At 41.3% G+C, this 21919-nt stretch overlaps 2 protein-coding genes across 8 annotated transcripts in view; both read right to left on the reverse strand.

Moving 5' to 3' along the window:
• The window catches only part of RFTN2 (raftlin family member 2), a 37383-nt gene extending 24879 nt beyond the window's left edge, over positions 1-12504 (reverse strand). The window contains exons 1-4 of one of the 2 annotated variants that reach the window (XM_033169159.1): positions 11772-12504; positions 7400-7583; positions 6983-7094; positions 4057-4372 (exon numbers count right to left, since the gene is read on the reverse strand). In XM_033169159.1, coding sequence (XP_033025050.1) covers positions 4057-4372; positions 6983-7094; positions 7400-7583; positions 11772-11910 — 751 coding nt within the window. In that variant the 5' untranslated portion in view covers positions 11911-12504. The remainder of the gene's footprint in view (positions 1-4056; positions 4373-6982; positions 7095-7399; positions 7584-11771) is intronic. The other variant, XM_033169150.1, reaches the window with a different exon arrangement.
• A 3149-nt stretch (positions 12505-15653) lies between these two features.
• The window catches only part of BOLL (boule homolog, RNA binding protein), a 34211-nt gene continuing 27945 nt past the window's right edge, over positions 15654-21919 (reverse strand). For 4 of the 6 annotated variants that reach the window (XM_033169249.1, XM_033169231.1, XM_033169223.1 and 1 more), the window contains exon 11: positions 18984-19473. In XM_033169249.1, coding sequence (XP_033025140.1) covers positions 19315-19473 — 159 coding nt within the window. In that variant the 3' untranslated portion in view covers positions 18984-19314. Of the gene's footprint in view, positions 18595-18983; positions 19474-20842; positions 20882-21919 lie in introns of those variants that run through there. The other 2 variants (XM_033169208.1, XM_033169240.1) reach the window with 2 other exon arrangements.

Here is a 21919-nt window from a genome sequence, read left to right on the forward strand (position 1 = left end):
CTATTTTTATACTGTTGGCATCTCACGGCATAATCTGGTATCTGCAATTATGCTGCCGACATCCCTTCACAGAGTTCTGATTTCCCCCCAAACTTTTCAACATTTCCAAGATTCACCTTTCCCACCCTGCACATAACTTGCCTAAGTTGCTATAACTTTCTTCTTGGTTACCTATGGCATATTATCCGTTCTTCGGTTCATACAGAATGCCTACACTGCCTCTGTCTGGAAAATGCAAAGACTTTAGGAGCTTAATTTGTCTGCAGGACCTTCATAGAACAGTTTCCCTGAGCCACAAACGTTTTATATTACTCCCCTCCTCCAGTAGTTAAAACCACATCGTGTTAAATAGAAGATGGGGAAGAAAATGGAGAAGAGGGAGAGAATGATTTGATCCATTGTGGGCACAGCCACATGGGACCGTATGTCAACCAAGTTCTTTTTCACCATCACCACTTTACCTACTGATTGTGTAACTGGTGATTAGGAGAAATGGGAGGTGAATGCATATTTTTTGTATGCTACCCTGTCTCTCTGCTTGAGCTGCATGTGCAATCCAAGTAACTTGTAGAAAGGTGAGGGGGCTAAATGGGGATGCTCACAGACCAGGGATGCACAAATCTGTGAATTCTTGTTTCTTCCAGTTTCCCAAGCTTCAGTTCACTACCGCATCAGTTTACTTAAAAACAACAACAACCCAACTCCTTATGAAAATTCACCATTATTTCCAAAAATTCCTCATCGTATTCATTTTGTAAGACATTTTTGTCAAATACGCCTATTTTTTTGCAAAACAATTTTCCCTCATGTAATTCATTTTTTTGCATGTTGTTTTCACTTACACGGGCATTTTATGCACACTTGAGCCCAGTATACAGTATGTACACACAGCTCCTGGTGGGAAAACTGCACTGCAAAATTCAGAGAAGTGCTGTTCTCACAGGCTAGTTGTGTTTCAGTTTGTGCATCGTTTCAGTAACTGCAAATTAAGTAGGTTGGCCTTGAAATGCAAATTCAATTGAAATTCTGCCCCATTCATAGCACAGACCCCCTTGTTCCTACTGAAGGCCATCCTGTTGCTGTGTGTAGCATACCCACATGCCTGTTTCCATCCACATCCACATTTGTAGCTGGGGTTGGGGAGGTGGCAAAACAGGTCCATCAGGTTTATGGGGACCTTCTGGATAAGGGCACTGTGCCTGCATGTAATAACGACCAATAATTCAACTTCGACTGAAGTTCATAAAACCACATACTGGCAATTAAGACTACACCCGATGACCATCATATTCATCGAAGCAACACCATGCAAAATAGATGAATTTTCCAACCTTTCTGTAATGCTATCAGGGACACGCTATTTCTGACCTCATTCAGGACGTTCCAAAACCTCAGGGTGACTTCAGCAAAAGCCCTGTGACCAGCTGCTGATGATTGCATACAGCATCATGTGAAAATATGGAGCAACCCTTTCTCCGAGGACTGCAGCTGGCAAAGGGACTCACACAGAGAGAGGCAGTTCCCTGAATTAGGTTTGTTTCAGGCTGTGAAGTCAGCACCAACATACTGAGCTGGGCCCAAAACTCCACAAGCATTCAGTGGAGTTACATTGGAACAGGTTACCTATATTCTTGCTACAATCGTCAGCAGATGGGCTGAAGCATTTTGTAAGCACTCCAGGCTAAATTAATATTTATTTTATTTAAAAAATAAAGAATCAGATACCAGTGTGGTGTACAGCACAAAAGCACACCACACCCCATCAAAAACAAGGAATCAGCAAATAAAAAATTTCAAACAGACTAAAACTTGTTCAATTGAATTAATATAATCTATTAAAATGCATGGGCAAATGAAACTGCTGTTGACTACAGTGTTGGCACCAGGCAAACCTCTTTGGAGAGGACCTTACAATAATGAGAATGTCATTGTCAAGAAAGCCCTCACCTCTTCTAGATTATCTTATACCACAGGGGTGGCAAACTTGCGACTCCAGATTTTGGGGAATGGCCTTCAGTAGGAACGAGGGGTCTGTGCTACACCTGTTGTGGAAGTTCATCTTCAAGGGCAGCCTCACTTAAGAGTTAAGTTACAGGTAGGTAGCCGTGTTGGTCTGCCATAGTCAAAACAAAACAAAACAAAACAAATCCTTCCAGTAGCACCTTAGAGACCAACTAAGTTTGTTCTTGGTATGAGCTTTTGTATCTGAAGAAGTGTGCATGCACACGAAAGCTCATACCAAGAACAAACTTAGTTGGTCTCTAAGGTGCTACTGGAAGGATTTTTTTATTTTTTATTTTGTTTAAGAGTTAAGGTAAAGGTAAAAGACCCCTGGACAGTTAAGTCCAGTCAACAGCGACTATGGGGTTATGGTGCTCATCTCGCTCCAAGCCGAAGGAGCCGGCATTTGTCCACAGACAGCTTTCTGGGTCATGTGGCCAGAATGACTAAGCCACTTCAGGCGCAACGGAACACCATGACAGAAACCAGAGCGCACAGAAACACCATTTACCTTTCCACCACAGTGGTACTTATTTATCTACTTGCACTGGTGTACTTTCGAACTGCTAGGTTGGCAGGAGCTGGGGGCAGAGCAACGGGAACTCACTCTGTCACAGGTATTCGAACCACCAACCTTCTGATCGGCAAGCCCAAGAGGTTCGGTGGTTTAGACCACAGCGCCACCCGCACTTAAGAGTAACTTGCAACAACAAAGGTCACAAAAGCACGGATCAGCATGTTAAGATTTCCTTGCTCTAAAAAGGGGCACAGCCTGCACAGCAAGAGGAACTCGTAAAAGTTGAAGCTGGCCATTGTGGCTGGTGGAGCTTACCTGGCTTCCCATCATGGAGGTTGTTGCCAGTAACTTAGAGGGAGAAGTGCAAGGAAGTGGGGAGGTTGGAGCAGTGCAGGTGCACCACTGCCACCAACCGGACACCCTTGACACTGTGCCTTCACCATGCTGATTGCCCTGCTGCTCTGCCCCTCCTCCTCTCAGTTACCCACAGCGACCTTTGTGTTTGGGAAGCCATGTTGGGTGATACCCGGTTTTCAACATTGCGATACAGCACCGGCTAAACATCATGATACAGTGGTACCTCTGGTTACGTACTTAATTCGTTCCGGAGGTCCATTCTTAACCTGAAACTGTTCTTAACCTGAAGCACCACTTTAGCTAAGAAGAAGAAGAAGAGTTTGGATTTGATATCCCGCTTTTCACTACCCGAAGGAGTCTCAAAGCGGCTAACATTCTCCTTTCCCTTCCTCCCCCACAACAAACACTCTGTGAGGTGAGTGGGGCTGAGAGACTTCAGAGAAGTGTGACTAGCCCAAGGTCACCCGGCAGCTGCATGTGGAGGAGTGGAGACACGAACCCGGTTCCCCAGATTACGAGTCTGCCGCTCTTAACCACTACACCAAACTGGCTCTCATGGGACCTCCCGCTGCTGCTGTGCCTCCAGAGCACGATTTCTGTTCTAATCCTGAAGCAAAGTTCTTAACCTGAAGCGTTATTTCTGGGTTAGCGGAGTCTGTAACCTGAAGCGTATGTAACCTGAAGCGTATGTAACTCGAGGTACCACTGTATATCAATATATCACGATATCTGAAATAGGGATGGAACTATGTAGAGGCGAACAGTAGGGCTGGGCAATATCTGGTTTTCAACATCATGATCTATCACCAGCTAAACATTGTGATATACTGATACATTATGATGTCTGAAATAAGGATGGAGCTAAGGGTGGTTGGCGTCACAGTTTTCCCCACATTGTGATTTTTGCATAGCGCATACACACACACATACACCATGATTTGCGATATATTGCCAGGACAAAAATTATGAAACCAGTATTACAATATGACTTCAAAATGGTTTTGGACGATATATTGATATATCACCTCCTGACATCACTATTTGCTAATGTTGCGGGGGAGGTGGCTAGGTCTAAAAGCACCTTCAGATCTTGAACCAGTCTGGATGGTAACCGTGTCCAAAAATGGATACTTACATTCTTTGGAAATAGTTAAGAATATATATGTAGCAATTTTCAGTACCTTCTTTCCTCAGTTTAGTTGGGCTAGGACTGCCTTCTCTTCCATCATGAAAATCTGTCTCCCGCAACTGCCCGATGTCTGGCTGGATTTCTTCTTCTATGCCACTCTCAGAGGACTGTCCACTCAGAGTCCCTTCATTCCAGGGCTTATCACTGTCATCTGGGTTGATTCTTCTCTGTTCCTTACTCCTTCTGCTTAGGGTTGAATCCGACTCTGTATTCCCATCTGTGCTTGTGCCATTGCAGATTTTCGATTTTGGACAAGGTTGTGTTATAAAGCCGACAAACTTCATTCCTCTTTTTGCAGCATCGTTGATCTATATATCCCCCCCCCCCAGAAAGACGGTTACAATTAAGCTGTGTGCATTTAGAAATCATTTCTAAATTATTATTCAGAAATTAGAAACATTGTGACGGGTCATTTGCATGTGATGCTTTCGTTATACAGGAGTATGGGTGCGGGAAGAAAGAAGTGTGCACCGATGTGCGAAAATAGCACATGTCTGTTCAGATACCTGGGCAGAAGCTGGGGCTAACGGAGAGCAAGGGAAGTGGGTTTGAGAGGAATCTCCACAACTGCTGCTTCTATATTGCTTTACCACACCCATCCTGCCCCTCTACCCTGTTGGCTTTAACAAAGCCAATGTGGGGCAGCTCTGGAGGAACCAGGGCCGTCTCATCCATAGGGGCCGGTGGCGCGGCGCACCAGGACGCCGGGCCTCCCAGGGGCGCCCCCGTGAGCCAGCCGGCATACCGGGCTCCCCCTCCCCAACCCGCCCCCACCCCCAACGGGCGGGCGGGCACTCGTGCGCTGGCGGGCGGGCGGGCTGCAAGCCGGCCGCCCTCGCCTCCCAGAGCCCCAGCTGGAGCGGCGCGGGGCTTTGCGCACCCTTCCAGCACTCCAGCTGGGGCTCCGGGAGGCGAGGGCGGCGGGCTGCAAGCCCGCCCGCCGGCTTGCAGCCCCCTGCCCACCGGTGCGCGAGCGCCCGTCCGCCCACCCCTCATCCCTTGCCCGCCGGCGCGCGAGCGCCCACTCCAACGCCACGCCCCTCATCCCCTGCTCGCCCACCCCCCCCTCCCGAGGGGCGGCCAGCGCGGGAGGGAGGCGGGCGGAGAGGCAGTAGGCCGGGGGCGCCGAGGGATCGCTGCACCATGGCGGCCGATCCCTCTAAGACGGCCCTGGGAGGAACCATAAACATGCCGTCTGCAGTGCCACAGCTTATGAAATGGTGCGCTGGGTCAGAGCTCAGTAACCTGGTCCTCTAGTACACATGGGCTACGCAATCTTCGCATACATTCTGGTATCTGGCTCACGTGGGAGTTTCTGTTGAATCTTAGTTCCTTTCACAAATGGAACCAACCCCAACCTGGACCTAGTCTTATGTAAGTTTCCTCTTGTGTGGATCAGCTGTCCCCAACTTGGTATCTCCCAGATGCTTTTGACAACAGCTTCCATCAGCACGCCAATGATCAGGGATGATGGGAGTTCGTATTCTGCATGATAGTATAATGAGTGCACAGATTCTTCACATACAGTCGTACCTTGGATGCCGAACGCCTTGTGAGTCGAACGGTTTGGCTCCCGAACGCTGCAAACCCAGAAGTGAGTGTTCTGGTTTGCAAACGTTCTTTGGAACCCAAATGTCCAACGCTTCCAATTGAGTGCAGGAAGCTCCTGCAGCCAATTGGAAGCCGTGTCTTGGTTTTCAAATGTTTTTGGAAGTCAAATGGACTTCTGGAACGGATTCTGTTCGACAACCAAGGTATGGCTGTATTTAAAATGCAGAAAGTGCAGGTAGCTTGTGTGTTACAGGTGCCTGATATCAGCACCAACCTGTTGTAAATCCCAGAGTAGACAAAATCTGCATGTCTGATCAGCCCGAAACCCATAGCATTAAAAATAGTCTAATGTGCCTTTAGATGTAGTACTACAGTTGTTATTACAAATAACTTGTTTCCTGCTTTCAATACAGTTTCAGGAAAGAAGTGAGACACAATGAAGTATGGCCTAGCTGCTTATTTTATAGATTATGCAACATAAATAAATACAGGTGGCAACTATTTCAGGCCCGTCCAACTGATGTGTGATCGCCAACATGCAGGTTCTTTTGGACCCAGAAGAAGGCAGGATGGGGGCAGAACGGGGCGGGGCGTAATGGGGGCCTGGTGCACTTAAACGTGCTCCGCTGAAGTGCACGGGGGGCCACAAACAGAACGCCTGTGCGAAATGGTTGTGGCCTGTAGCAGTGCCATACACTACAAAGTTCATATCACAGTAAAATATAGAGCGCAACATTTTGGAAGCTATTCAACTATGTTTTACTTAGCATAAACGCAGCATGAAATTAATGAACGTGGCTGAATTAGGTCTGTTAATTTCAATGGGCCCAATGATTTTTGACAATTTTGAGGTGTTTATAAACAGTTTACTGCAGCAGAATAGAATTCTATAAACCAGGTTCATCTATCTATACATAGTCAAAGATACAACAATTCATAGTTTTCTGGGCTACTGACTGATTCCACCTGTTAATGTGACTATGGGTTGGTTTACATGTAACACCAAACTGTGGCTATGGTTATGTGCTCTCCTAACTCCCCTTGTGCGTTCCATTTCATCAGTTACATTGTGGATTGTAGCAAGCCATCGTTCACTACGTCTGAACTAGCAAACTGTGCATTCTGCTTGCCCTATGAAGCAGGATTAAATCCCGGTGTACAATCCAGGCTTGCAAGACAAGAACAAACCATCATTTGCAGGTTCAGATTTAAAATGAAACTATGGTCTGCAAATCAATAAGTCACTAGTTGAGAAGTGCACATGAGGGGAGGAGGCTCAGTCACACGTGGAAAAAATTAATCAACATGACATGTTGAAAATCCTACAAGCAAAATATTTCAAGGAGGAATTGTTAAGACCGTCCTACCTTTTCCAACAGTCCTTTTACCACCTCATTTGTTAGCGTTTCATATGTTGAAGGACACTCCTCAATCACGAGTCTGGGTTGTCTTTGTCCTCTGGATGCTTGATGCTTTTGGCTGGAGACAGAAAGAAAGCAGCCTTTGTTACAGTCTGATGTATCTTGTACAAAATGCCAGCACGCACAACTTCCTTCGTTCCAAAATATTATGAATTCAGTCTTGGCAACTCTTTTGTTCGGCTAATGCTCCATGGAGGCCCGATTACAAAGTCGCCCAAATGTGTTACTTGGAACGCAACTGAATTACCTTTTGAGACAAACTATTTATGGCCTGGCTCTATGTTTCTCACATCTATTTGGGAGAAAGGCAGGATATAAATACATTAAATAATAATAGAAACACTTATTTACTACGGTACATACCTCAGTTTGAGACGCAGTAGTACGACTCGATAAATGTGACTTGCTGGGAAGTGTCTTCTTCGTCCAGTTGACAGTAAAACAGGGTGAATAGCTCCTACCACATATCCTTTCGTATAATATTCCTCCACCTTTTTCGCAATTTCCAGTACAGAGCTGATCTTGATCGCCTCTGGATTTGAGGAAGCTAAAGGGATTTCAATTACACAAACATTTCAGTGACTTCCAATGGCACTGGATAGAAACAGTAGCTTATATATATTCTGTATATACAATTTAAGTTGCAGTGTGGGGTTTCACTGTAGGTATCTGCTAATAGGAACTTGGCTGTTCTGCATATGGCTCTATTATCACACCACTGACTCAGAAAAGTTGGAAGGATTGGTAGTTACAACAGGTGCAGGGAGAAAGCTATAAAAATTAAAATAGTAGCTATTATGGCTACAGTACAGATCGAGGGCTGGATGTAGTCTATACTAAAAACCTTTATTTAAGAAACACAAACTCTATACATCAAGATAACTAGATTCTGTGACATATATAAACTACACACATTTGTAGGCAGGTATTTACCTGGCATAATTTATTTTGATTTTGCTACTCGTAGGCAGGGCTAAGGAGTCGGAGAAGGCACCAAAGCCTTGTCCCCTACAAGTCCTACTTAACCTATCCCATGGCTTTTTAGATTTCATCAGGCATTGTTCACATATTGTCGAACCTATTTTTGCATCAATGGGAGCTAGGAACTTGTATCTATTAAAAGTAAATAAAGAAGAAAAAGCTGAGATTTTCAGCAGGCGGAATTCCTGCTCAATATTAGATTCTGCACCATACAGTTGTCGGTTGCTCTGAACCATAATTTCAATCGATGGAAACTGCAAAATTAGACGAGCTCAGATGCCAGCATTTTTCCATCAGTTTGCTCACATTCATTTTGGGGCCTGAATTGATTCTGTATAGTTATATTTTAAGCTTCCTTTCAGGACAGAGACCTTTCAAGTTGGCTCACAGAATGTAGAAACCAAAATAATGTTGAATCCCAATAACACAGATATAAAACAACAGATTACAGACACCAACATTTTAAGGCAAACCACTGTTAGGCAAACTCTGTTATGCTAGAAGTAACTTTCTCCCCTGGGGTGGACAGAAGGGGGGGGGGGAATGAAATGAAAATTTTGTGCTTAAATGACATGCAGAGTCTATAAATTAATTTCCAGTCAGCTTGATGGCAGTATTTAGGCAAGAACCAGACTTAGACAAATATGCGTATGCTAGATGTATCAATCAATGTTCAACCATTCCTGAAAGGGTAATCTATAAATACATTTTTAAATACGTATTTACATTTCCAGTTTACGCATACAGGCCTGTATCCAACTGTACCCATAAAATGGTAGAATATAATTAGTCCCCTTAATATGTGGATCCCATGGACTGCAAAAAGATCAGACTTATCCATCCTTAAAGAAATCAGCCCTGAGTGCTCACTGGAAGGACAGATCCTGAAGTTGAGGCTCCAGTACTTTGGCCACTTCATGAGAAGAGAAGACTCCCTGGAAAAGACCCTGATGTTGGGAAAGATGGAGGGCACAAGGAGAAGGGGACGACAGAGGATGAGATGGTTGGACAGTGTTCTTGAAGCGACTGGCATGAGTTTGGCCAAACTGCGGGAGGCAGTGAAGGATAGGCGTGCCTGGCGTGCTCTGGTCCATGGGGTCACGAAGAGTCGGACACGACTGAACGACAACAACAACAACAACAACATGTGGATGCTCTTAAGTAACACATTCACACATAAATGGTATTATATTATAGCTGTATCATGTGGCTGAAGTTTGTTGGGAATGTTCATGTCTGGTAGATGAATTATTCCAACTATTAAGTGCCTGTTTTCTTGGTTTTGTACCGTCTTTACATGTAGGTGTCATATTTAGATGGTATTTTTTGTTACAGACACACACACACACACACACACACACGTGTGTCAATCCTAGCTGCACAAGGTGACCTATGGTCGGCTCCAAAATTTTGCTAAGAAAGCAAACAAAAACATAAGATTAAGTGTTCTGAAGGTTGCACAAGAACGTTATAAGCAGTAATTGTACCAAGGAACTGCTGAGATGTTGCTCTTGCCTCTGCACTGCAGACAGACACATCATTACGAACTTTTAGGATTAGGATGACATCCATAATTAGGTGATTAAGGCTGCAATAATACTTGCCTGAACGTGAGCCTTACTTTTGAGTAAATATGCATCACTGCATCAGACTGCAAGTAAAAGGGGTCTTGTGTCTTTGCTGAAATCCTAAGATTACAGAAAACTAGGTGAGTGCATCTAAACATTCAGATCATGTTCATTGAAGGGTTTGCGAATTTAACAGCAGGGAAGTATTTAAGCACAATATTGCTGACAGATTAGATTCAGAGTTGCTGCAGCGGGAACTCCGCTCATAGCGCTGCTTGTGGAAAGTGGTTTCGGCAGATCTCTCCTTCTCCCTGAAAATCTGCTCCAGAGGGTCGGGGGGGGGGGGTTTACTCCAGAACAGTGTGGGAGGCGGTGGAGAGGAAGGATGAATTTGTGAAATTGCTTCCAGGGTTGGCACCAGTTCTGGGGAGATCTGGGCAGGATGCCCTCTGGGACACACACACACACACACACACACACACACACAAACATCCATGATGCTGGCAAAATCCTCCTTAATATGCTCGCCAGGTGGTGCACAGGAGCCCCAGATTTCTGTAAACAGGAAGGACTCCTGTTTGCAAAAGAGTCTGCAATTCAGCGGAGGCTCCTGTTGCAGTGGCCGGGTTAGGGCAGAGGCAATCCAGCTCAGAGGGCACAGCTGATGTGTTGGGGGAAATATTGGGTTCCAGAAAAGCTGCGAGGGATGACTGGTCACCAAAATCTTTATTTCTTTGAAGCAGAGTGCCGCGCCGCCCAAGGTTGCAGCCATCTATGCCCAGAAGCATTCTGGGAAAAAGAAAATGGTGGGTTGCCCTGGTAGTGAATAAGTAGAAGGAAGATGCCAGCCACTGTTGTCAGCTCCAGTGGGTCCTTTGGGGCTTAACATTTGCCCCCCACCAGGCCAGCTGCTGACTCTGGGCCTGATTACCCCCCCATTCCTCCAGAAGGAGTCTCTGCTGGATTGCAACCCTTTCCACGAATAGAGTCTTTCCATTTGCAAAAGGGAAATTCTGGATCAAACCCTGATTTTTTGGGGTATATGTCATGGAACTCTGCAGCGATGTAAAGACACCTCCCCTCCTCCTTGCGTTCAGTTGCTAAAACATATGTTTTAATGAAAAGTAACTGTTTTTCACAAGAAATAACCACCATCAAAACTACTTTGAGGAACGCAAAAGCTATGCAACTCAAAATGCTACCTACTACGTCGCAAAACAAAAGCTGCAAACAAAATCTAGAAGGCATTAAATCAATTGCCGATTTAAACTTATAGACCAGTATTATATCGCTTATGTATTAGGTAATCCAGCATGAGACTCAAAAGTACGTTGTTGTCGTTGTTGCTACTGTTTCTCCACACAAAGAAGTTTTGCTTCACCCAAAGAGAAATGAATGAATTGCATACAGAATGAAAAGCCTAAAATGCAGGTAATGGACTAAAATGTGTCCTGCACAGCAATCTTCATGAAATCTATAATTGTAATACACATTAATATATTCTGGCTATTGCAACCATAGAATTTATAACTAGTATCAGCTACCCACAAGAACTCCTGTATAGCCATGAAGAAGCTACACCAAAACATTTCAGAAAAAAATTATGAGTCCCTGAAGCAACTACTGTACAGCAGAACAGAACTGCCTGTTTTTAATGGGAAGCTGTCTGGGGTCGGTTGTTTATGTTTTCAACTTCTGGGACAGGGAGTCGGTTAGAAACAAGAAAAGCCCTACGAAAGAGGGAAGTAGCCCCACACTGTCTGCCTTTTAACTGCACAACGTTTAGTGTTCTTTCCATGCCTGAGCTACAAAAACAAAACAGAACTATGAAACAAAGAATAGGAAGCTAAAAGGCATTTTCCACTGTAGAAGTGCTCTTAAGTAGTTCTCACTGTCAAGTTTAATAGAACTGCCGATACTGACAGAAACTGGCTTTCAGCTATGCACAGATTTGGAAAAATACCTTTTTTTTCTGAACAGAGGCACCAATGCACTAATTGTTACGAACATTCATACGCACAATTTAACACATTTCTAAGCCATTAGCCTAATGATTAACAGTGAATGGTGTTGAAAGATTCTCGTGAATTAGTTTCCCCATATCTAATCCGAAGAAATAAAATAAGGAAAACTTTTTTTCCCATTTAAGCCTTTGACACAGAGTCCTGCTGAAACAAGATACCTACCTTCCAAAGTAAAATCAAGCAATATGTACTCATAAGCAGAGTCCGTCTTTGTTTCCACTTGCGGTCTCTTTAGCGTTGAAAATATTTTTCCAGGGCTACTATCATCTGGGTCCTCTAGTTTTCTGAGTCCGCACCCCATGGTCACAGCCAGCAGGGAGGTGGGGGGCAGGAAGGTGCAGAGGGTGGAGGTAGAAATGGAGAATGCCACAAAAATCTGTTTCCCTCTGATTGGAGAAAAAAGAGAGAGGAAGGAATCTCAAAGTTTTAGATGCTGTTTACTGCTAGCCGCAACACCAAAGAAAAAAGAATATTCAAGTCCCAAGTTAGAAACAGGAGGAATTTTCCAGCCATAGTTACATCCAGGCATATAACCCTTTATGCTTTCAGGCGACGAAGTCCTTCTGGGCAAGAGTGTTACTGCTCTTGCAGGAACATACAAAGTGTTACAAACTTAGCAGAGATTTTCCATGCCACGTCAATTTACAGCCAGCCCCCGCTAGCAGTGTTCTGTTGCAGAGGGCACCAATGAGTGCTTTGTCTGTCCCTCTTGGCTGGCTGATAATGATGTGAGAAAACCACCGAAATAAAAAGTTGCTGCAAAACTTCAGCGTGATCACTTGCAGCCAGAAGGTCTGTTTTGCCACAGTAGCAAAGAAAGGGAACAAAAAAAGAGCAAGTTAGTCAGATAATGGGACTAGAGAGCCTCAACATGGTTTGAGACAAAATCGTTTCCAGAAAGGAAGTCAACTTCAAGAGGAAATTGCTTCTGGCATCTCAAAGGGGAGCAAAGTAAATGAAAAGCAGTTCAGACTCTTGCTTTAAATGTGAGTTTGGATCTGACTTCCTTTGCACAGGCAGCTGGAAAAAAAATGCACACAATAGCAAAAGATTCTCTTGGCTAGAGAGCAGTACAAATTGTATTTGGAGTATTGACTTAGTAAGTTAAAAAATATAAAAAAGCACCTTCTCTGCTTTTGATAGGTCCCATTTAGAAATAGTATGAAATGTACGTCATAGCAAACCAGAGCGGGGATTTGATTCACATTATACAAGAGCTCTATGGAAATATTTCTGTTAAGCTAACAGGTAAAACAATTCTTAAAACTTCTGTTTTAGGGGCATTTTGAAAACAAGGAGCAAAGGAGTGGATTTTCAACTAGTTGCTTCTATTTGTTTTCTTCAGGGCATGCAGCCTAACTAAGCCACAATCTTATCAACTGCATTGTTCAAAGACATCTTAAGCCCCCTGCAAGTTGGCAGTTAGCACTAGAGATTTCTGCATTGCAGGGGGTTGGACTAGATGACCCTCAAGGTCCCTCCTAACTCTACAATTCTGATTATATGATCCCAGCGCTTACAAATAAATGTGCTGCTTCAACTTTGACCCGTCTATGAATGATTTCTTTATACAGCTTATAGAAGTTTCCCTGGGAGTAAGACAATGCATTTACAGTTATAGGTATAAAAAATAAAATTATTATTAAATTATTAATATTAGTTAACACTGTCTGGAATTTTTTCTCTCTCTCTTTGGACTTGCAGAGACAGAGAAAAGCACCGGGGGCAGCTGTATAAGAACAAACAGCCCAAATTTCCCATAGAAGCTCAACATCAAAAAAACTAAGATCATGGCCAGTGGTCCCATCACCTCCTGGCAAATAGAAGGGGTAGAAATGGAGGCAGTGAGAGATTTTACTTTCTTGGGCTCCATGATCACTGCAGATGGTGACAGCAGTCACGAAATTTTTAAAAGACGCCTGCTTCTCGGGAGAAAAGTGATGACAAACCTAGACAGCATCTTAAAAAGCAGAGACATCACCTTGCCGACAAAGGTCTGTATAGTTATAAGCTATGGCTTTCCCAGCAGTGATGTATGGAAGTGACAGCTGGACCATAAAGAAGGCTGATCGCCAAAGAATTGATGCTTTTGAATTATGGTGCTGGAAACTATTGAGAGTACCATGGACCGCAAGATCAAACCTGTCCATTCTTAAGGAAATCAGCCCTCAGTGCTCACTAGGACAGATCCTGAAGCTGAGGCTCCAATACTTTGGCCACCTCATGAGAAGAGAAGACTCCCTGGAAAAGACCCTGCTGTTGGGCAAGATTGAGGGCACAAGGAGAAGGGGACGACAGAGGACAAGATGGTTGAACAGTTTTCTCGAAGCTACCAACATGAGTTTGACCATACTGCGGGAGGCAGTGGAAAACAGGAGTGCCTGGTGTGCTCTGGTCCATGGGGTCACGAAGAGCCGGGCATGACTAAACGACAACAAAAATGCTTAACTAGTCATGCAGGGATTATTTTTGGTTCCTGGTCTTCATGTCAAATTGAGATTTTAAAAATCTCATGTTGCGCCCTCAGTTTATCAGTGTGTGCCAGCTCATTGGAGCAGTGGAAATAAGCACAATGAATAAGCATTTGTAAATTGAAACAATCCACTTAATTTTGGTTTTACAGCAGATAAGCAGGGTTGGCATGGCAGTAGGGCAAAGATCTGGTCTGCATTCCACCAGCCCTTGCTGCTGGGATGTTTCTTGCTGCCAGTCGGCTGGGAAGCACCCATGGGAGATGTGCAGCATTAAACACCACCATGGCAAACAGGAGTGGAAGGGATTGAGGAAGCTACCAGAGTCTACCCAAAGGCCCAAATAAATGAACTTACCAGAAGGCCCTTAAGCTTTTTTGTGGGCAGCGAGGACCTACCTCTTAAGTTGTCATATAGCCACTGGAAGGCCACCAGCAGGTCCTGGCAGCCCCTGGTTTCACCAGCTTCCGCAAACCAATTTTTTTGTCAAGGCAGTGGGTGACCTGTTGGTGTCCCACCACGGGACACACTGCCCTCTCAAGGAACATGCTGAAGGTTTCAAAGGCTGCACATACAACAGATGGGTGGGTTACAGCATTAAAAACAATATTTAAAACAATTCAAAATGTCCCATATGTTTGTTGATGAACCAACTGCCCTCAAATATAAAGCCAAGCAAATTTAAGTTCTTCTGTTGTACCTGAGGAGTCAAAATGCTATCTAGTTATTGCATTTTGCCATTACTGCACCTTGGCTACAACTCCTCACTTGCTAGTGGAAGGCTCCTTGGAGTCAGGATAACTACTAGAGTCACTGGGTACACCGGATGAGGATTCTTCTAGGCTGAGCACCTTTCCTATGTATCGCTGGGTACTGAGGACCTCCTGTGCACAGCTGCCTCAGCTTCTCACTTAGCTGGGTCAGAAACAAATTAAAGGCATGAATTCAATAGCACAATTGGAGCTGGTGAGGGGGCATCTGATCTTATATTGCATTCCATTAATTTTGTCCATAGAATACAAGCGAAGCTGAGAGCCATTTCACATTTCAGGAAAGGGACAAAATTGTTTGAGGAGTTTCTCAGCTAGGTTTAAAGGCTTACTCTTGGAAATTCTGTTCAAGATTAAACAGGGGGGGGATATTTTAAAGATATATGTTTTGTGGTTAATTTAGTTTTACATCCTATTACTACAGCAGCAGCAACAACTAAGATCAAACAGCAACACATTGCCCAGTTTATTGTTTATAATAGCTGCTCAATACACAGGTAGTTAATGTGGCCATGTGGTCTGAAACACCAGAAGGGGAGCAATGACCCCTCCCTGTCCTCCCTCAACGATACGCCTGAATTGGAACAATTAAATTAAGATCTGAACTATTCCATGATCCGACACCTTCAACATAGTTCTATCCAGGATTCTGTTTCTGGATGATAAGGTGTTATATGAAACCCCCATAACTTGCTTTTATTTTGCTGTCACTATTGTTTTCTAAAAATGAATCTGCATTACCAATAGTAGATAAAGAATACTTTATTTAGATGAAACATTTGTTACAAAGCCACTGGCTTTTAAAGAATGGTAAAAGCTACAGGAACCAATATTGTTACTGTATATCATACATTCATGGCAGAATCCAGTCCCGTGTGGGCCTAGCACCCTTGCACAAATAGTTCATAGAGACATGCTTTCTCCTTTGTATGTGTAGAGGTTGTGCGAAAGGCATTAGGTTGAATGGAAAGTCCATACATATGCCTACAAAGCTGCTTCCTTGCCTCATGCTTGTTTGGGATGTGTGTAAATCAAGGCTCTACTGAGCCTAACAGAATCCTTCAGTGTGACTGGATTATACCCATCGTTTAAACAAAAAATGAGTAGAGAACAAATTTGTAAAACTTTGAAGTACTATAAAATTATTGATAAAACATCTTTCTGTACATTTATATTAACTTACTTAAGGTTGCAGGAACTACAGTAAATGCATAAGGAGCCATTTTGGTACCCTGTTAATTTAGCTAGAATTGTATGACAATGCAAAAACATTCTACTTACATATAGCATTTTTATGAACTACTCCTTATTACCATGGCAAAAGTAAACTCTTATATTCCTTTGAAAATACGTTAAAGAATACCCCACAATACACCCTGCTTTCATGTGCCATTTTACAGCTATCTTTTGTTATCACACCAAAAGCTCTGATCAACACTGTCCAATAATGAAGCCCAAAACAAAATAATACTCTTCTGCTATACTTTGTAGCATTGTTCAAAATCAGAGCTCCACAGTAATATGGAATTACCGTGTATTAAAAATCTAGCGTCTTAGTAGATTTGTATGCGTATCTCTTCAAACATCTTCCTTGTGACATTTACATTTCTTTAAAAGCTGCTGCAGTATGAGTGTCCCAAAACTACCATTTTACCCTAACATTTACACTAACACACAGTACAATAAACTTACATTGTAAAACTATACTAAAATACAGGTAGAAAGTCTGTATGCAAAGCCATGTGTTCTGTTACTTCCGTCTATCTTATTAGTAGAATGCAGTTTGTTGAGTAGTTTATTTTGTTACATGGATTATAGAGTATGTTAAAAAGCATAAAGAAATAGCAAAGTGATATGTCAAATGACAATGTGATGATTAAAGTGAATTTTCCCCAGTTCACTAGCACAAATAACAACTTGGTGTTCACATTTTTCGAACATTTCAAAACAGTCGTAGGAAAAGTCCCGTTTTAATTAACATTATGGTAGTTCTTCACCTATTTCTTAAAATACGTTTGGAGTTATGATCGTAAACATTACTTAAATAATTCATTCAATCTCTAAATCTATGGCAAATATGATTCTCCCATGTACCCCAAATAAAAGTTTTAAAATCAGGACTGTAACACAGAGCGTTGTTGTTAAATGTTTGCTTGCTAACCCTCAATATATAAATGAGGTGAATTAATAAGTACACTAGACTCAGGAGCTATTTTTTTCTATGGAGAAACATAATAAGAGGGAAGGAATATATTAGATTCAACTAGCCTTCAAGATAATATGGCTGACCAGGTATTAACCCAAATTCTAAAATGTAATGTTGCATTAAAAAAAATCCATACATTTCAAAAGGATTGATAACAGTCCACAGATACAAAGGGTAGAAGACAGCTTTCTTACTTCTGTTATAACCCCTTAGAATTAGGTATGAGGGAGGGACCTGTTTATGCATTAGACATTTCTTTCTATTACTATATTTGTGTGTACTAAGTAACTCTTAGCCAACCAGGGATTAAAAAAATCTAATCCTGATGTTTATATTGCTCTTTTAAATGAATTAACTAAAATGGAAAGTCTTGGGTATTATTTAACCTGATATAAATATCAATAACTCCGTAACGCAAGCAGTAAGAACAAAGGATTTCAAGTATGAATGACATTTGTTTTCTAAATTGAAGTTCTAAATGCCAAACATTCTTTGGACATCTCAATTTTGAAATATTTTCAGAAAATTATGCTTTTTTTAGTCTAATACACTAAGTAAAAATGGGAACCCAAGCAAAAGATTCAAAACTGACCCTGATTGCTTGGATGAAATAAGCTATATACAATGGTTTCATGATATACTTAGAAATAATGCCATAGTAACAGAACACATGGCCTTTTCTTGGCTACTTTTATATTGTTTACAAGGATATATACAACTGAGCAAATCCTTTCACAGTTATAAAGCAGTTTCAATAGATGTCAACACATTTATACAGATATATTTTAAAACCTCTGCAAATATAAAAACAGTAACATTAAACAGATAACCCCCAACCATTCATGTTCTTTATACTTCACATAAAAACTACTTAAATCTGATAGTTGCTGGGTTATCACAAACATTTTTACAAAATGTATAAATTATTTTTGCATATGATCTTTTTACGTTCTATAAAGGTGCAAACCTATTTAAAGACTCAAGAGTGAACATGTTACTAGAAAAATAAATAAAATTTTAGTAAAAGTCTGAATTTATCCCAACTCCAGCCACATGTAATGGTAGGTACACTGTGGGAAAAGCAGGTAATAAGGTTGTATTTAAATGTTTGTTTATTTCCAGTTTGCTGTTAAGACAGTATCAGCAGTTCTTAAATGATTTATTTAAATGCTACCTTGCTGATGTAGTATTACTGACTCTATGAAATCCTTACCTGACTTAAAAAAAAAACAATTGGACTTCACCTTTGATAAAAAGGCTTCAATTCTAATTGAATACAGCAGGCATATTTATTCTACCAGAATAAGTATAAATTGAGAGATTACAACAAAAAGCTTGTAAAACAATAGCAGGGAATAAACAATTCTAATCCTTGTAGAGAATGACCGCTCCCCGCATTAACTGGGGGGCGGCTTTTGCATGGTCACGCACAGCCCCCCCATGGAGACTACTACTGGAGAACAATTCTAATCCTTGTAGAGAAGAGGATAACTGTATTCCTCCTCAGGACATGATACAGGCAGTGATTCATTTTGATCCTGCACTAGGAGAAGACAAAGGCTTAATGAAAGTTTTCAAATACTGTAAAAGATTATGTTATTACTGCAAAGCTTGTATTTTTGCACATTCAAAATAGTATCATAAAATGTGTGTAGCATTTTATATCCTTCAGAACAGTATCAGTCACAAAAATCAGAAAAATTATGTGGACGTAAGCAGATGGAATTATTTTCAATTTTTATAAACTAAAAAAAAAAGATTGATTTTATTTCAGTTGCAATATGTAAAACAGTATTTGCACCAAATTATTTAAAAAAACATATATATGCTTAAATACAAATGTTAAATAAAATATTCGGATTCCAACATAGCATGCGCTTTCCATCAAGCAAAAATGTTTTTTTTTAATACAGTATTCTAGTTACTCATTCTTGTAACCTATCAGATGAAAATGAATTTTAAGTTTGGTTTGCAAAACAAATATGTTAGTTTTAAATGGCATAATAAACAGCACATGTATAGCCTGCATATTTCTCAATTACAAGTCTGTCACCATATAAGAATACCAATTGATAAAGGTAACCATGATTTTATCCTGCAATTTATGTTTACTAAGAGTAAACAATTTATGTTTACAAGTGCAAGGTCTTTAAATACCTTACAAAAAGCAAGGACATTTTGACTTAGCAGTATTCAATAAACATTAGGAGCTACAAAATTACACACCTTCATATTAGCTATTAAGTGTAACTATGGTGCTATTTAACAGTGTCTGTAGAGGAAGAAGTAGTGAGCACTGTGTCATCTGATCTGTAATCTTTTCTAGGATGAAAGTGAGGACTTCGTGCATAACGAGGCTTTAAACTCATAGAAGAAGGATGAGAAAAATTTCTTCTTACAGAATGTATCCTGGCTTCCTATAAAGAGGAAAAAACTACATTTCAAAATAGCAGGTTATTACAATACATTTTAAGCAGGTATATGACAATTCTGCTAAATATATAAACAAAGTCTGCAAAGGAAGGAATAAATTTACAACACAAAATGACCACATTTTTGTTGTGAACTAAACTGGGATCTTCTGATAAAGAGTGGTACACAAATCTATTTATTTAATTAAAATAGTAACAGCAACAACAAGACTACATAAAACTATTTCCCAGCTGACTTAAAAAAGCACTAAAAATAAAGACAAACTCTGGTACGTTAGTTTTCCAATGGAATTGTTGAAGATTATGGCGTTATACCATAATAAAGCAAATTTGCTCTTGATTGTTTTCGTAACAATTTCCTGAGGGAAAATAATTTCAAAGAATTTTCTGATTGATCAGCAAACCCATCAGTCCTAGGTGATCACTCTGGTTAAATGTGAATTACCAAGTGTCAATTATGTAAAATTTTCTATTTATCCACAAATAATTAGTACATGTATACAAATCCCTACACTTGATTTTCAGCATGTTACGTACTACATCGTTCTTCTTGATTAGTCTTGTGCCAAGAACAGTCTCCTACAAATCAGGTTCATGAACAGCAGCTTCTGCAAGAGGTTGAAATCACCTCTCTCTCTTTTTTTATAACCATGAAATTCCTAGGCTCTCAGGTAGCTTCAGTAATGACGTACTTGCGTGACACCAGCTTTCTATTCAGCCAAGGTAGTCCCAGTACTGTTTGGGTTACTTCATGTATTCCAGAGGAAACTAGCCCTATTTTAGCCACACTGAAAATAATGTGACTTAAGGTAGTAATGTCTAACTTAATTCCTACTGTTTTAATGGCATTAAAACATGACTAATTTCTGATTTCCTTTTCTTTGGGCAGCCAGACCCAGCCATGGTCGCTCATGTTCATTGCTCCTAGAAAGGATTGTTCCAATGTGTGTGCATTGTGCAGAAAGACAATGCTTCTAAAATTCCAACCATTGCTAAATCTTATGAGACACTTTATTAAATCAGTTGCATTGTCTGCCGCTTATTTTTATATTTGTTGTTACCCACTTTTGACAACTCTTGGGGGGGGGATGGGTTACCATTTTTATTAGAAAATATGTATCTCTCCTCTGTCCCCAGTACTTATCTGGCAATAATCACAGAGGTCACAAGGAAGATTCATCAGCCTGGAACTATCTGAACAAGGCTGAGATTTCAAAGGAATGTGTCTTGTTCTAATCTAAGGGAAAGAAATTACCCAAATCTTTTAGAATTGCCCATAACTGGGTGGGGAAAAATACAGGTTGATGAACAATACCCAGGTTGACGAACTGGTATTGAAAATACTGTAGCATACCTATCACTCCTAGAAGTACTGCATCAGCATCTCCAAACCCTGAGAATAAATTAACTCCACCTTGTTAGTTATTAGACAGAAACAGTATGATCAATTGCTATCTGAATATTCGTTAGTGTTTACTTTGTTCACTTTACATTTCTAAGTGAGCATGTGAAGCTTATCCTGTTTACTTCAAGGTTTCTCCATTTGTTTTAGACCTAGAGGCCCGACTGGAGACTCCTCACCCCAATTGAGCTATATATATACTGTGATTCGTGTTGAAAGCTGGGGAGGGGTGGATTTTCTAAATCCATCTCGTCATCTACTCCAAGGTAAGTAACAGAAAACTGTTGTTTGAGCAAATAACTGTCTGCAGATAAAACAAGAGACTGAAGCCAGCATGTCTGAGCCAATAGCATCTAGAGGGCCAAAGGTTCCCTTGTTTAGATTAAGGCGTAAACTCCAGTCTGTCTCTCTTACATTGTGCTGCTGCTCATTTCCAGTTCCAGATGTCTCTGTGAACATGAATTATGGAAGGCAAGGAAGCACTCATGACATACTACGGTTGGCAGTGGGGTGTCAAGATTCAGGGACATGGTATCCAGCTCCATGAAAAGAGCCCATTGGACCCCCATTCCTACTGAAATGCCCAGATGTAGCAACTACATTCTATAATATTGGAGATTCTTCATTGTAGAAGGTTGCTTTTGGTAGCCATCTCTTTGGTTGGTCCAAAAGCCTAATAATTTCTGGCGAATTTGGGTGGCAATGGTATGTGAGCTGTAGGACATTTAGAAGATATTGGTAGGCATATTCATTAGCTTTATAACAAATTTAAGTTGAAATAATGGGTCCTGATTAGTTGCATATCTGTTGTTTAAAAATGCACACACCTAGATAACAAATGTTAGGCCTAATCTTATTAAAAAGAAATTACTGGCTTGTGATGCTATGCATTCAGGAGTCAAGGCACTCCATTCTCTAAAAGGGCTGAAAACACATGAACATGCTGCCCAGATGGGACGCCATATACCTGAGTTCCCCATGTGGGCATAAAAGGGAAGGTGCTAAAGCTCTCAACATACTGAATACTGG

Source organism: Lacerta agilis, chromosome 1 (genome assembly GCF_009819535.1).
Source record: "Lacerta agilis isolate rLacAgi1 chromosome 1, rLacAgi1.pri, whole genome shotgun sequence".
Classification (NCBI taxonomy): domain Eukaryota; kingdom Metazoa; phylum Chordata; class Lepidosauria; order Squamata; family Lacertidae; genus Lacerta; species Lacerta agilis.